The 15,182-nt window shown below is 44.9% G+C and overlaps 1 protein-coding gene across 4 annotated transcripts in view; it reads left to right on the top strand.

Moving 5' to 3' along the window:
- Positions 1-13,477, top strand: part of LOC144584985 (uncharacterized) — a 74,133-nt gene extending 60,656 nt beyond the window's left edge. For all 4 annotated transcript variants that reach the window (XM_078382410.1, XM_078382409.1, XM_078382411.1 and 1 more), the window contains one exon: positions 1,091-13,477. In XM_078382410.1, the coding sequence (XP_078238536.1) occupies positions 1,091-1,266 (176 nt within the window). In that variant the 3' untranslated portion in view covers positions 1,267-13,477. The remainder of the gene's footprint in view (positions 1-1,090) is intronic.
- The last annotated feature ends 1,705 nt before the right edge of the window (positions 13,478-15,182 follow it).

The raw sequence follows: 15,182 nt of genomic DNA, 5'->3' as shown, positions 1-15,182 counted from the left end.
ATTATGTGGACCTTTGTCGGCAGGGTGACGTCTCTGCTTTTTAAGATGCTGTCTAGGTTTGTCATCACTTTCCTCCCAAGAAGCAGGAGTCTTTTAATTTCATGGCTGCTGTCACCATCTGCAGTCATCATGATGCCCAGTAAAGTAAAATCTCTCACTGCCTCCATATCTTCCCCTTCTATTTGCCAGAGGCCATGATCTAGGTTTTTTTTATGTTGAGTTTCAGACCGTTTTTTGCACTCTCCTCTTTCACCCTCATTACAAGGTTCTTTAGTCCCTCCTCACTTTCTGCCATCAGAGTGGTATCATCTGCATATCTAAGGTTGTTGATATTTCTTCCAGCAATCTTAATTCCAGTTTGGGATTCCTCCACTCCATTCTTTTGCATGATGTATTCTGCATATAAGTTGAATAAGCAGGGGGGCAATATACAGCCTTGTCGTACTCCTTTCCCAATTTTGAACCAATCAGTTGTTGCATATCCAGTTCTAACAACCTAGCCTCCATATTATTTTACCCAGGCTTCATGCTCTGGAGAGGACACTCAAGCTTCGCATACAGCGTTGAAGTCCTCCATACAGAGCACGTTACCATAGTCTCTCGAGACTGAAGGATGTCTATGAATTCTAACTGTTGCTTCCTGTCCCATATACTATAGATTTGTCAGGAGTTAGATAAGGTGGTCAGGCACTCCCATCTTTTTTAAGAACTCACCATAGATTGCTGTGGTCCACACAGTCAAAGGCTTTTGCATAGTCAATGAAGCAGAAGTATATGTTTTTCTGGAACTCTCTGGCTTTCTCCATTATCCAGCATATGTTATCAATTTGGTCTCTAGTTCCTCTGCCCCTTCGATATCCACCTTCTACTTCTGGGAGTTCTCAGTTCACATATTGCTGAAGCCTACCTTGGAAGATTTTGAGCATGACTTTGCTAGCATGTGAAATGAGTGCAATTGTACATTAGTTGGATCATTCTTTGGCACTGCCCTTTGGGACTGGGATGTAGACTGATCTTTTCCAATCCTCTGGCCACTGGTAATCCTACCCAAATCTAACACCTCTTCTCTCCTCCTCCTCTTTCTCTGCAGCTCCAAATGAAGCTCTCGTAACCTCCCAGGGGAGCGGAGACAAGGAATTCCCTCCTAAAGAGCTGGAGGAAATCAAGCTGATGAAGAAGGGAGAGCCCAGTACCCTCTCAGTTCAGCGGGATGCCCCCCTTCCCTCACCAACATCCATCCCCGCACAGAGAGAATGTTATGGATGAATTGAGGAAATAGATGAATAATCTTCCTCTTCTGATTTAGAGTACTACCATGACTCCTCTTCCCTCCTCCCCCATCCTTGCCCCACACATCCATTCTGAGGTGGGCAAGGCGTAACACTATTCATGTTTCTCTACATGTCCACGAGATCTCTCTGGTTTTCCTAGCATTTTCACGTCCTCTCCAAAATAAACCCTAGCAAAGAAATCCACATTTTACTCCCACTGTGTACTCGAGACAGGACAGGACACAATCCTTCTGATGTACGTTTCCTTTCCCTTCTTCTCTCAGCAGCCTGACCTTTTTGAGATCCTGCCTTCCGTCTCTGGGCCAGCCAGTCTCCTTGGGAGAGAACAGAAGGAAGGAGACCCTCCAGTGGGTGCTTTGAATTTTGGTCATTCCTCTTGGGTGTCATTGAAGCTCAATGGGACAGTGCTCTCCGCTACATGTTGCGGGTTTTTTTCTATCTCGATTGCCTCCTACTGGGATGAATTAATGGCTTTGTGACCCACGGGGTTCTATCTCTCTCAATTGCCTCCTGCTGGGAGGAATTAATGGCTTTGTGACTGGGCCCCACCCACGGATCTCTGGGAACCCAAAGGATGAAAGAACTCGAAGACCCAGTTTTAGAGCAGAGCAGCTTTTTTTAAATAAACAAAAAAAAAATTTAGATTATAACAATGGGACACCCATGTACCTTCCACTTTGGATTTCTTGTCCTTTGGTTTCCCGCTGCTTTTTAGAACTGTCTTCACTTTTTTCCAGGTATCCTTTTACACTTCCAGTGACATACGTTCTCAATGGATTCAAGGGCAGCCAGTCCAGGCATCTGGACCATCAAGGCTGCCTTCAAAAGGCTGTGGATCCCTCTTGGGGACCTGAAAGAGAAAGGAGAACCCTCGCTAATTTCTTTTCATTCCCCCTGGAAGGAGCGTCCACTTGGACCAGATGCACTCTGACCGCACCCAGTGGGGAGGACTACCTGAGGTGTGGATTGGGAAGGATGGGATCAAATCTTAAAATGAGAGAGGTGGGATGCCACTGTTCACCTTGAACCACATCTCGAGATATAATTCTGGTTGGGCTGCACTCCGGGTGGAACAGGTGGGGGAAAAGTATAGCACAGGCACTTCCTTCAGGCAATTCCTTCTCCATCTCCCCCCCTTCCAGACATGGGACTGAACAGCTGCACCTGAAATACTCAAGTCACTGCAAGAACATTCAGTGTAGCAAGCAGAGGTTCAAGGGAACCCTAAATTTATTTTATTCACTGACGCCACAAGATGCTGTCCTGGGAGGGAATGGGTTCCTAAGTCAGCAGCAAACCGAATAATGCAAGCATTACATTCAGGAGGGCACTGGGGTACTGAGGCACTGGTAAATGCTTTCTTAAAGGACTACTTAACCAGAAGTGTGTGGACAATTGCTAAAGGAATAACACAGAGTTGTGAGATATGTCAGAAGGTAAATAAATCAGGGAGACGAAAGGTAGAGAAGGGAGGCCGAGAATTGGTGACTAGGCCTTTCGCTGGAGTACAGTTGGACTTCATCGAGATGCCACGAGTGGGAAGATTTAAATATTGTCTTGTCCTAGTGGATCATCTTACTGGATGGGTGGAAGCTGTACCTGTAGTGAAGGCCACAGCCTCGGCAGTAGCTAAGGTGTTGCTAGAGGTGGTTTTGCCTCGTTTTGGGTTGCCTGACACCCTAGATTCAGACGGGGGGGCATTTCACCGGTAATGTGGTGCAAAAGGTGGCAGAGGCATTAGGTATAGAATGGGAGCTCCATACACCTTGGCACCCTCAGTCTAGTGGAAGGGTAGAGAGGGTGAATGCTTTCCTAAAGCAGACATTGCGGAAATTGGTGGTAGAGCATCGTCTGCCTTGGACTAAGCTCCTTCCTATAGCCCTTTTCTCCATGAGGGTAAAACCTCGAACAGACATAGGTCTATCACCATTCGAAATGTTATATGGACATAATGTTCTTGGAAAGGGAAAGTTCACAGGGGCAGTGCATGAGTTGGGTGAGGCTGCTCTGAAAAGATATGTTCTGGCCCTGTCTTCTGTGTTGTCGTCTAATAGGATCCAAGGAATACAGCACCAGACCATACCACTGGAGGCTGCTGTGCATCCTTTCCAGCCCGGACAGTACGTGTACGTGAAGAGGTGGAACCATAGTCCTTTGGGAGCCAAGTGGGACGGTCCATATCTGGTCTTACTGACCACCGAAACAGCAGTTCGGACAAAAGAAACTGGTTGGACTCATCACACCCGAGTAAAACAGGCCGTGATCCCGAACAGCGGAACCGAAGAAGAGTCATGGGTTTGCCGGATCCCCGATCTGCAGGAGCCACTCAAGATGAAAATAAAAAGGAGGGGCAGAAGTGGGTCAGGGGCCGAGAAATAAAAATATTGATGTTGTGGATTCTGTTCTTAAGCTGTTGGGATGGGACTGAGGGTGTGATTAAAGGAGAATTTAATGACATAGAGACCAGGATGAAGGAAAACTTATGGGTAAAATTAGCAAAAATTGCAAAAGTTTCAGACTTTTGTCTAGGCCCAGACGATACAGTACATGGAATGTTGGGAACATGTTTAATTCCAGTTTGCAAGGAACCTCAGAGTATCGCAAATCACACAGATTTAGGTCAGTGGTTTGACGAATCTATTGTAAAATATACTAATTCACACCAATGGGGATACATTACCAGGCGACTCCCGGCTGATGCTTTTTCTTTACATACACCCATAGTGGCAGCTGGTGAAAACACAACCTGTGCCAGAGTGGTCGGTTGTTCATCAAATAAATGTGTGAAAACACCCAAAGCTACATGGAATTGTTCCCAGCCAGTGAACATCTCTTATAATTGGGCTCATGTGATTCTGCCCCCTGGTTGGTTTTTCACATGCGGGCAGCAAACATTTAATTACATACCAGCAAATCTAAGTGATACTCTTTATTGTTTGAGTCGTTTGGTACTTAATTTACCACGAAAGGAGGAATTGGCATTAGGATATTCTGGGAGAAATGTAAGAATAAAAAGAGACCTCCACGAGTTGAGCCCAGATTGTAACAGTCATGTACACATCTTCAGTGATGCAGAATTTTTGTCTTTAGGAGTATCTTTGATAGGTGTTCCAGCCTTAGCTGTGTATAACGCAAAGCAAGTATCAGCTTTGGCATGTGCATTAGTTAAATCCATTAATGAAACCTCTACAGCCATCAGTCTTCTAAATCAAGAACAGCAGCAGTTGCGAGGAGCTATACTCGACAACAGAGCTGCTCTCGATTATCTGATGCTTAAGGATGGACGGGGCTGTGAGAGTTTTCATAACTTATGTTGCTTCAATCTGACAGACAACAGTAAGTCAATTCACCATCAAGTGGCTGGTCTTAGGGAAATTGTAGAGAATATAAAGGAGGACACAAACCCTGCATGGTGGGATTGGCTTACTGGGTGGTTATCGTTTGGGTGGTTAAAAGCGTTGTTTGTAGCTGCAATAGGATTTATAGTAATCAGTCTTATTGTATGCTGTGGTCTACAGCTCATAACTAAATGTTTTCCGAAAGCCTTTCCCTCACCCTGGGGAAAAAGAGGCATGATCACTATTAGATTGGTGAGAACTACCACACTGGTTGAAGACCCACCTATTGAAGAGGTAGATGTTTCCAGTGATTATGCCTCATTAGAGATGGATAAGGTCTCCTGCAACTATGAGGAGATTCCCAGGGAGTAAAATTTGTTCAAGTATTTGGGGCTGGATTGTTATGGATAAAAAGAGAGGCCCAATAATGAACAAATTTTACCGATAATCAATGAGAGTTTAGGGTTAACAAAGAGCAAAGCAAGCTTGCTTATGTTTGCAGCTTCAGTTGCAAGAATTATTTTAAGATACTGCTTGACTAACACAAAAAGAGGATGTGAACTTGGGCACAGATGCCTGGGACAGCAGAAATGTTCCAGACAAAGTCGAAAACAGGAAGTTAAGTAAACAATGTTACTAACCGTTGACCCAGTGTAACCAATGTACTAAAAATGTGTGTTTTGGAAATAGCTTTTGCTGAATGTGGAAATTGATACTAACGGTCATAAGAAAGAATAATAAAAAGGAGGTGGGATGATTAAGAGGGAGGGCTTTGATTTTGGGTGGGAAAGGGGTGGAATTAAGGGATATTAATTAGATAGATTGTGAACCCATTGGCCAACTGGTCTTTGGGGCAGGGAGATTATTTTGAGTATAAAAATCAATGCTGATACCTCATTTATTCGGAAGCTCTTGGGGGATTTCCAACTTGAGCTTCCCCGCTGCTGCAGTGAGATATAAAATAAAGCTGCTTCTTGTTTTCACCTCAGACTTAGTCTAAGAGTGTTATTTGCTCTTAGAATTTTACTCATAACAGTTTTGGTGCATTGGCCAGGAATCGGAGTTTCTCTCTTGTGGGCAACAGGGGGTTCGGGCCTGTGCCTCGGGGGCGCCCGGTTGATTTCAACTGCCGGGGACATTTCTGAGCCAACTCCCGCCGCGAGGAGATCTCACGGACCCACCTGAGGTGAAGGCAGGAACAAGCTTTTTCGGACGGCCGAAGAACTGATTGGGTGAGTATTAAATTTAATAAGTGGGTAATTTTGAATTGGGTGGTTGGGGAGTGAGTGGCGTGAATGCATATGATTGTGGTCCCTTTATTGTACCCGGGGTAGCCCAAGGTTCCTCTGCTTCTGTTGTCGGAGAGGGGCGATACTTCTGCGCAGCTAGGCCCACCGTCTGATGACCTGCGTCAGTTAAGGACTCAGCGCTCCGATTTTCAGGGCAGATACCTCTACCCACAGCGTGTGTGTGTGTGCTTGTTGTGGAAGCCGCTTTAATAGTCTAGTTGGGTGTGGTACCATGGGTCACAGTGCTAGCAGTATTAAGCCTAGGAAGGGATCGACAGGGAGACGTCCCCCTCCTGATACGGAGGTATCGGTTCCAAAAAGTACACCTTTGGGTAGGCTTATGGATAGGTGGGACGATTTTAAGGCACCAAACACTAAGTGTGATGGTGGATCTTTGTACTTCTGTTTGGCCACGGTTTGAGTTGCCGGACATTCCGTATCGGAAATGGCCAACAATAGGGAGCTGTGAGAATGAAATTTGCTATTACATGAGGGCATACTTTATCAATAATCCGGACACCATCAAAGGACAATGGCCCTATTGGCAAATATGGGAGAAATTTTCAGGATCAGGTTACTGCGGGCTGGAGTCAGAGGGACTGCGGCTTGCCAAGGTGGGGTTGAGCGCTGCCAGTGGGGCAAGCGCACCGAAGGAAAAGCTAGAGGAGCTTCTTCCTACGGCTCCACAGTGGGATGTCCTGGATAATCTTCCCCCATATTCGCAGGAGGACTGGCATAAGTGGGCGAGAACTGAGGAAGGTACAAAACTTGTAAGCGAAAAAGAAAGAGAATGGTGGAGGAATTGGTTTAAACAGGGAAAAGAAACAGGACCTACAGAAGGGAGTAGCCCAGGGGTGGTGAAGACCCCAGTAGGAAAATCAGAAGTTAAGAAGGTGAAGAAACCTAGCGGAGTAGGGAGAAAAGAACTACAAGAAATACAGGAGGGTAATGAGAAATTTGGAGATGGTAGAACCTTCCATGAGATAACAGAAGAAGGTGAAGAAAGTGAGGCAGTTGCCGTCTTGCCTCTAAGGCAAGTACCAGTAGCTACGGGAGGGTACGGCTATGTGGAGCAGCCCCTAACGGCTGCCGAGCTAAGAGCTTTTATGCTGAATATGCCCAAATGGGAAGAGGGGCCTATAGTGTTTGTTGAAGCATTAAATGCTTACTTGGGAATTTCCATTTATTCCCCAGCTGAATTAAGTTCAATCTTGAAACAAGTGGTGGGACATGAGCGGTTTCTGGGAGCTATTAAAAAAGGGAAGGAGTTAATGGCTAAGGATGAACATCTTGGCGAAAAGGCAGCGGAAGAGGTATTATCCAAGCCTGAAGAAAAGGCGTTTGACCCTAACCATGCTGCAGATATTGACAGGGCACGATTGTTTAGAAAATTTGTCCTTGAGGGACTAGTGAGCATTGCCCCGATTCCTCTCAATGTGGATAAGGCCTTTAAACACCAGAGAAAGGATGAGGGAGCAGATGAATATCTGGAAAAACTGAAGAAAGGGATGAAACAGTATACAGGGTTAGATCCAGAAAAAGAGGAAAACAAAAATACACTGAAGCTGCAGTTTATACAAGGTGCAGCTCCAGATGTGAAGAAGAAGCTACAGAAGATAGAGGATTTGGCAGATGTGTCACTAGAGGATTTAGTAAAGAAGGCTAGAAAGATTATTGCTCTAAGGGAGGAAGAGCAAACAAGAAAACAAGTAAAAATGATGGCGCAAGTAGCAAAGGAGGTACAAAAAGAAGGTGAGTATGCTAGAAAGGGAGGATGGCGAAATAAGAACAAAGCAGGGGTTAATAAAGCAGGTGAGCGGGGGGTCCGCCCCTGCCCCCTGATGTCTTTGCTTTATGTAAGAAAAAAGGACATTGGAAAAGAGAATGCCCAGAGAACCCCCAAAATAAAGAAGGGGAGCAGGGTGGGGCAGAAAAGAGAAGGATTGAGACTAAGGAACAAAGAAGGCAAAGGGATGGAGGAAGAACGGAAGGAAGGGAGCTGTATCAACAGATGATGCAGCTAGAGGAGGATTCGGATTAGGGATGTCAGGGGCTGCTACATCAAGGACCCACATTTAAGGAGCCCTTGATAAATTTATTGGTGGGTCCAGAAAAGGAGAAAATAACATTTCTGGTTGATACTGGAGCTACACGCTCTACATTGTGTTGGAAGAATCCTGATTGGCAATTCACAAAAGGAAGGGTGAAAATTTTAGGAGCAACTGGACAATCAGAGGAAGTTCCAGTACTGCAACCCCTTATAGTCAGAATAGTGGGTGAAGAAGGACCAGGAGAATGGCATGATTTTCTGTGGGTACCTGGGGCAGGAACAAACCTGTTAGGTAGAGATATAATGGGAAAATTGGGTCTACAAATAACCTGCAGGGAACAAAAGTGTCTTGTAGCTATAGCTATGTTGAAAGAAGAAGATGAGATGCAAATTAATCCCAAAGTTTGGGCTTGTCCTGGGAATCCAGGACTTTTGAGTATCAAACCAGTAGAAATAGAATTGAAATCAAATAAAGTGGTACAGCAAAGGCAGTACCCTGTATCAAAAGAAGCTGAAGAAGGGTTGAAGCCAGTAATAAAAGAACTATTAGATGATGGACTCATTGAAATTTCTAATTCATCATACTGTACTCCGATCTTGCCGGTCAAGAAGCCAGATGGGAGTTACAGGATGGTACAGGATTTGAGGAAAATAAATGCGATTGTAAAACCTAGAGCTCCAATTGTTCCAGACCCCTATACTATCATGAACGGAATACCAGGGGAACATGAGTGGTATACCGTGCTTGATCTCAAATCAGCATTTTTTACAGTCCCAATAGCTAAGTCTAGTGGTGAAGTGTTTGCCTTCCAATGGCCACACCCAGAAACTGGACAAATGACCAGGTTCCAGTGGCGCGTGTTGCCGCAGGGTTACGTAGAAAGTCCGACTATTTTTGGGGAAATTCTTGCTCAAATCCTTGTGGAATGGCGGCCAGAACATGGTTGTCATCTTATTCAATATGTGGATGACCTCCTGTTGAGCGGGAGGCTAGGAAATGAGGTTAGGAAAGATTCAGTCAGATTGTTGAATTTTCTGGGAGACAAGGGATTAAGAGTCAGTAAAAAGAAGGTTCAATTTGTTGAGAAAACTGTGAAGTACCTAGGACATGTACTAATCGGTGGAAAGAAGTGTCTAGGGGAACATAGGATCCAGGCATTACTGGAAACACCAAAACCAAGAACAAAAAGACAATTGCGAGGGTTTCTGGGTATGGTAGGGTTTTGTCGTGCCTGGATCCCTGAAATGTCAAGACTGGTTAGTCCATTGGTGAAGATGTTAGGGCAAACTGAACCAGATCCCCTGATTTGGAACAAAGAGGGTAACCGGACTTTCGAAGAGATAAAGAAAAGGTTAACTGAGGCCCCAGCCTTGGGTCTACCAGATATACAGAAACCCATACATCTTTTTGTCTCAAATCAGGGAATGTTTGCAGCAGCTGTAGCAGCACAGAAAAGAGCAGGAGCAATGCAGCCGGTAGCTTATTTGTCCAGAACCATGGATCCGGTTATAGAGTCGTGGCCAACATGTGTACAGGCTTGTGAAGCAGTGGCCACTATGGTAAAGGTAGCTCGGAAATTATTTCCCTTGTATGCTTTGGAGGTGCATTCTCCCCATCAAATTAAAACCATACTAACTGCATCGGCAAGCAGATGGATGAGCAATCAGAGGCTCATGCAAGCTGAAGCGTTGTTAGTAGAAGGAAAGGACCTGCTGGTAGTGGTGGACGAGGTCGAACCGGGGAGAGGCCTTCAACCATTAGAGGGTTATAAAGTGGAAACACCGGACCATGATTGTAGACAAATAGTAGACTTCCAAACAAAATGGAGAATTGACCTAAAGGAGGAGCCTTTGGAGAACCTTGAGGCGATTGAATGGTTCATTGATGGGTCTTCCAAAGTAATAAATGGGGAACGGAGAAGTGGGTATGGAATTGTAACGGAGTCAGGGGAAGTGGTGGAACAGGGACAACTCCCTCCATCTACTTCAGCACAAACAGCTGAGGTGTGGGCATTGAAAAGAGCTTTGGAACTGGGAGAAAATTTGGATTTGACCATTTATACAGATTCTCGGTATGCCTGGGGAATAGCCCATGCCTTTGGGAAGATTTGGAAGGAGCGAGGACTACTAAATTTTAGGGGAAAAACAATAGCCCATGAGAAAATCATTGAAGATACTCTTGAAGCTCTTTCCAAACCCCGCAGCTTAGCTATCGTACATGTCTCGGCACATCAAAAGGGAAATGCAAAGGAAGCCACAGGGAATAGAGCAGCCGACAAAGCTGCCAAGGAAGGAGCAATTAATGGACCATTAGTCCAAATTGCTGTGGCTCGAATTCCTCAATATGGAGTAAATCCAAAAAAAAATGGGTGTTTACACAAAAAGAATTAGAATGGATGAGTGCAAATGGAGTCAAAGAGGAGTCAGGCTCATGGATTAACCCAGATGGGAGGGAATGGGTTCCTAAGTCAGCAGCAAACCGAATAATGCAAGCATTACATTCAGGAGGGCATTGGGGTACTGAGGCACTGGTAAATGCTTTCTTAAAGGACTACTTAACCAGAAGTGTGTGGACAATTGCTAAAGGAATAACACAGAGTTGTGAGATATGTCAGAAGGTAAATAAATCAGGGAGACGAAAGGTAGAGAAGGGAGGCCGAGAATTGGTGACTAGGCCTTTCGCTGGAGTACAGTTGGACTTCATCGAGATGCCACGAGTGGGAAGATTTAAATATTGTCTTGTCCTAGTGGATCATCTTACTGGATGGGTGGAAGCTGTACCTGTAGTGAAGGCCACAGCCTCGGCAGTAGCTAAGGTGTTGCTAGAGGTGGTTTTGCCTCGTTTTGGGTTGCCTGACACCCTAGATTCAGACGGGGGGGCATTTCACCGGTAATGTGGTGCAAAAGGTGGCAGAGGCATTAGGTATAGAATGGGAGCTCCATACACCTTGGCACCCTCAGTCTAGTGGAAGGGTAGAGAGGGTGAATGCTTTCCTAAAGCAGACATTGCGGAAATTGGTGGTAGAGCATCGTCTGCCTTGGACTAAGCTCCTTCCTATAGCCCTTTTCTCCATGAGGGTAAAACCTCGAACAGACATAGGTCTATCACCATTCGAAATGTTATATGGACATAATGTTCTTGGAAAGGGAAAGTTCACAGGGGCAGTGCATGAGTTGGGTGAGGCTGCTCTGAAAAGATATGTTCTGGCCCTGTCTTCTGTGTTGTCGTCTAATAGGATCCAAGGAATACAGCACCAGACCATACCACTGGAGGCTGCTGTGCATCCTTTCCAGCCCGGACAGTACGTGTACGTGAAGAGGTGGAACCATAGTCCTTTGGGAGCCAAGTGGGACGGTCCATATCTGGTCTTACTGACCACCGAAACAGCAGTTCGGACAAAAGAAACTGGTTGGACTCATCACACCCGAGTAAAACAGGCCGTGATCCCGAACAGCGGAACCGAAGAAGAGTCATGGGTTTGCCGGATCCCCGATCTGCAGGAGCCACTCAAGATGAAAATAAAAAGGAGGGGCAGAAGTGGGTCAGGGGCCGAGAAATAAAAATATTGATGTTGTGGATTCTGTTCTTAAGCTGTTGGGATGGGACTGAGGGTGTGATTAAAGGAGAATTTAATGACATAGAGACCAGGATGAAGGAAAACTTATGGGTAAAATTAGCAAAAATTGCAAAAGTTTCAGACTTTTGTCTAGGCCCAGACGATACAGTACATGGAATGTTGGGAACATGTTTAATTCCAGTTTGCAAGGAACCTCAGAGTATCGCAAATCACACAGATTTAGGTCAGTGGTTTGACGAATCTATTGTAAAATATACTAATTCACACCAATGGGGATACATTACCAGGCGACTCCCGGCTGATGCTTTTTCTTTACATACACCCATAGTGGCAGCTGGTGAAAACACAACCTGTGCCAGAGTGGTCGGTTGTTCATCAAATAAATGTGTGAAAACACCCAAAGCTACATGGAATTGTTCCCAGCCAGTGAACATCTCTTATAATTGGGCTCATGTGATTCTGCCCCCTGGTTGGTTTTTCACATGCGGGCAGCAAACATTTAATTACATACCAGCAAATCTAAGTGATACTCTTTATTGTTTGAGTCGTTTGGTACTTAATTTACCACGAAAGGAGGAATTGGCATTAGGATATTCTGGGAGAAATGTAAGAATAAAAAGAGACCTCCACGAGTTGAGCCCAGATTGTAACAGTCATGTACACATCTTCAGTGATGCAGAATTTTTGTCTTTAGGAGTATCTTTGATAGGTGTTCCAGCCTTAGCTGTGTATAACGCAAAGCAAGTATCAGCTTTGGCATGTGCATTAGTTAAATCCATTAATGAAACCTCTACAGCCATCAGTCTTCTAAATCAAGAACAGCAGCAGTTGCGAGGAGCTATACTCGACAACAGAGCTGCTCTCGATTATCTGATGCTTAAGGATGGACGGGGCTGTGAGAGTTTTCATAACTTATGTTGCTTCAATCTGACAGACAACAGTAAGTCAATTCACCATCAAGTGGCTGGTCTTAGGGAAATTGTAGAGAATATAAAGGAGGACACAAACCCTGCATGGTGGGATTGGCTTACTGGGTGGTTATCGTTTGGGTGGTTAAAAGCGTTGTTTGTAGCTGCAATAGGATTTATAGTAATCAGTCTTATTGTATGCTGTGGTCTACAGCTCATAACTAAATGTTTTCCGAAAGCCTTTCCCTCACCCTGGGGAAAAAGAGGCATGATCACTATTAGATTGGTGAGAACTACCACACTGGTTGAAGACCCACCTATTGAAGAGGTAGATGTTTCCAGTGATTATGCCTCATTAGAGATGGATAAGGTCTCCTGCAACTATGAGGAGATTCCCAGGGAGTAAAATTTGTTCAAGTATTTGGGGCTGGATTGTTATGGATAAAAAGAGAGGCCCAATAATGAACAAATTTTACCGATAATCAATGAGAGTTTAGGGTTAACAAAGAGCAAAGCAAGCTTGCTTATGTTTGCAGCTTCAGTTGCAAGAATTATTTTAAGATACTGCTTGACTAACACAAAAAGAGGATGTGAACTTGGGCACAGATGCCTGGGACAGCAGAAATGTTCCAGACAAAGTCGAAAACAGGAAGTTAAGTAAACAATGTTACTAACCGTTGACCCAGTGTAACCAATGTACTAAAAATGTGTGTTTTGGAAATAGCTTTTGCTGAATGTGGAAATTGATACTAACGGTCATAAGAAAGAATAATAAAAAGGAGGTGGGATGATTAAGAGGGAGGGCTTTGATTTTGGGTGGGAAAGGGGTGGAATTAAGGGATATTAATTAGATAGATTGTGAACCCATTGGCCAACTGGTCTTTGGGGCAGGGAGATTATTTTGAGTATAAAAATCAATGCTGATACCTCATTTATTCGGAAGCTCTTGGGGGATTTCCAACTTGAGCTTCCCCGCTGCTGCAGTGAGATATAAAATAAAGCTGCTTCTTGTTTTCACCTCAGACTTAGTCTAAGAGTGTTATTTGCTCTTAGAATTTTACTCATAACAAAGAGGCCAACAACAAAAATAGCATCATACCACTTTAAAAACTCACAACATTTAATCTGACACAAGTGTTCATAACCGGTGCCAAGGGTGAGCAAGTGAAGGAAGGCTGGGAAGCCCTGCAAGGCCATCCCTGGACTGCAGAGGGCGCTGCCTGTGACCTACAGTACATATTTTCCTCAGAATCCTTAGAAAAATGGGGTTTGAAAAAGGAAATGCTCCTTGCTCCCTCTAGTAGCCACTTTCAGTTTTTTGAGAATGGAGGGCACAAGCAGACATTTTGAGCCAAAAATATCTCCCCCTTCCTCCCCAATGAGTATGAATGATAGCAAGTAGGTATTGAATAAAGGAATAAAAGAAATAGTGAAAGTAATAGGTAAAAGTTCCCCTTGACATTGAGTCCAGTCGTGTCTGACTCTAGGGCGCAGTGCTCATCCCTGTTTCCAAGCCATCGAGCCAGCGTTTGTCCGAAGACAGTTTCTATGGTCACGTGGCCAGCATGACTAGACACAGAACACTGTGACCTTCCCATTGAGGTGGAACCTATTTATCTACTGCCAATTTTACATGATTTTTAACTGCTAGGTTGGCAGGAGCTGGGACAAGCGACGGGAGCTCACTCGGTTGCATGGATTCGATCTTATGACTGCTGGTCTTCTGACCTTGCAGCACAGAGGCTTCTGTTGTTTAACCCACAGCACAGGGGTAAAATCCCCTGACACCATATGGAACGAGCTTGAATTAACCTCAACTCCCAGAAACGTGATATGGCCTAGGTGACCTCCAGTAGGCATCCTTGAGTCTCGAGAGACTATGGTAACATGGTCTGAATAAAGGTCTTAGAACAGCATCTAGTGTGGCTGAGAAGGCCAATTTGAGAGTGACAATCCCTTCCAAACTGGAATGTTACAGAATGTTTCTGGGAGGCGAGAAGAGGCTAGTGAACCAGATTTACAATACAGTAAGTCCTCAGAACTCAGGAAGAATCACATTGCTACACAGATAAGGAATACACATCTACCCCCCTGCTAACCAAGTCAAATGCTTTTGTAAGGTCTATGAAGGCCACTAAGAGTGGCTGTTGTTGTTCCCTGCATTTCTCCTGCAACTGTCGGAGGGAGAATACCATGTCGGTGGATCTATTAGCTCGAAATCCACACTGTGATTCTGGATAGATATGGATATGGCTCAATAAGAAACTGACAACACATACCAAGATCCAGGTCTATAGAGCCTGTGTCCTGAGCACACTCCTGTACTGCAGTGAGTCCTGGACACTTTGTGCCCGGCAGGAGAGGAAGCTGAACACCTTCCATATGCATTGCCTCCGACGGATTTTTGGTATCACCTGGCAGGACAGAGTTCCAAATAGAGTAGTCGTAGAACAAGCTGGAATTTTCAGCATGCATACACTACTGAAACAGCGACGTCTACGCTGGCTTGGGCATGCGATACCAGGATATCTGCAAGCGGGATCTGAAGGCCTTAGGAATAGACCTCAACAGATGGGAAACTCTGACATCTGATCGTTCAGTCTGGAGGCAGGTGGTACATCACGGCCTCTCCCAAATTGAAGAGACCCTTGTCCAGCAGGCCGAGGCAAAGAGGAAGTCACAAAGGAAGCAAAACCAGGGAGCTGGACAGGGGACAGATTGGATTTG

The sequence above is a fragment of the Pogona vitticeps genome, chromosome W (assembly GCF_051106095.1).
Source record: "Pogona vitticeps strain Pit_001003342236 chromosome W, PviZW2.1, whole genome shotgun sequence".
Lineage (NCBI taxonomy): Eukaryota > Metazoa > Chordata > Lepidosauria > Squamata > Agamidae > Pogona > Pogona vitticeps.
This window is presented reverse-complemented; position numbering and strand designations above follow the sequence as displayed.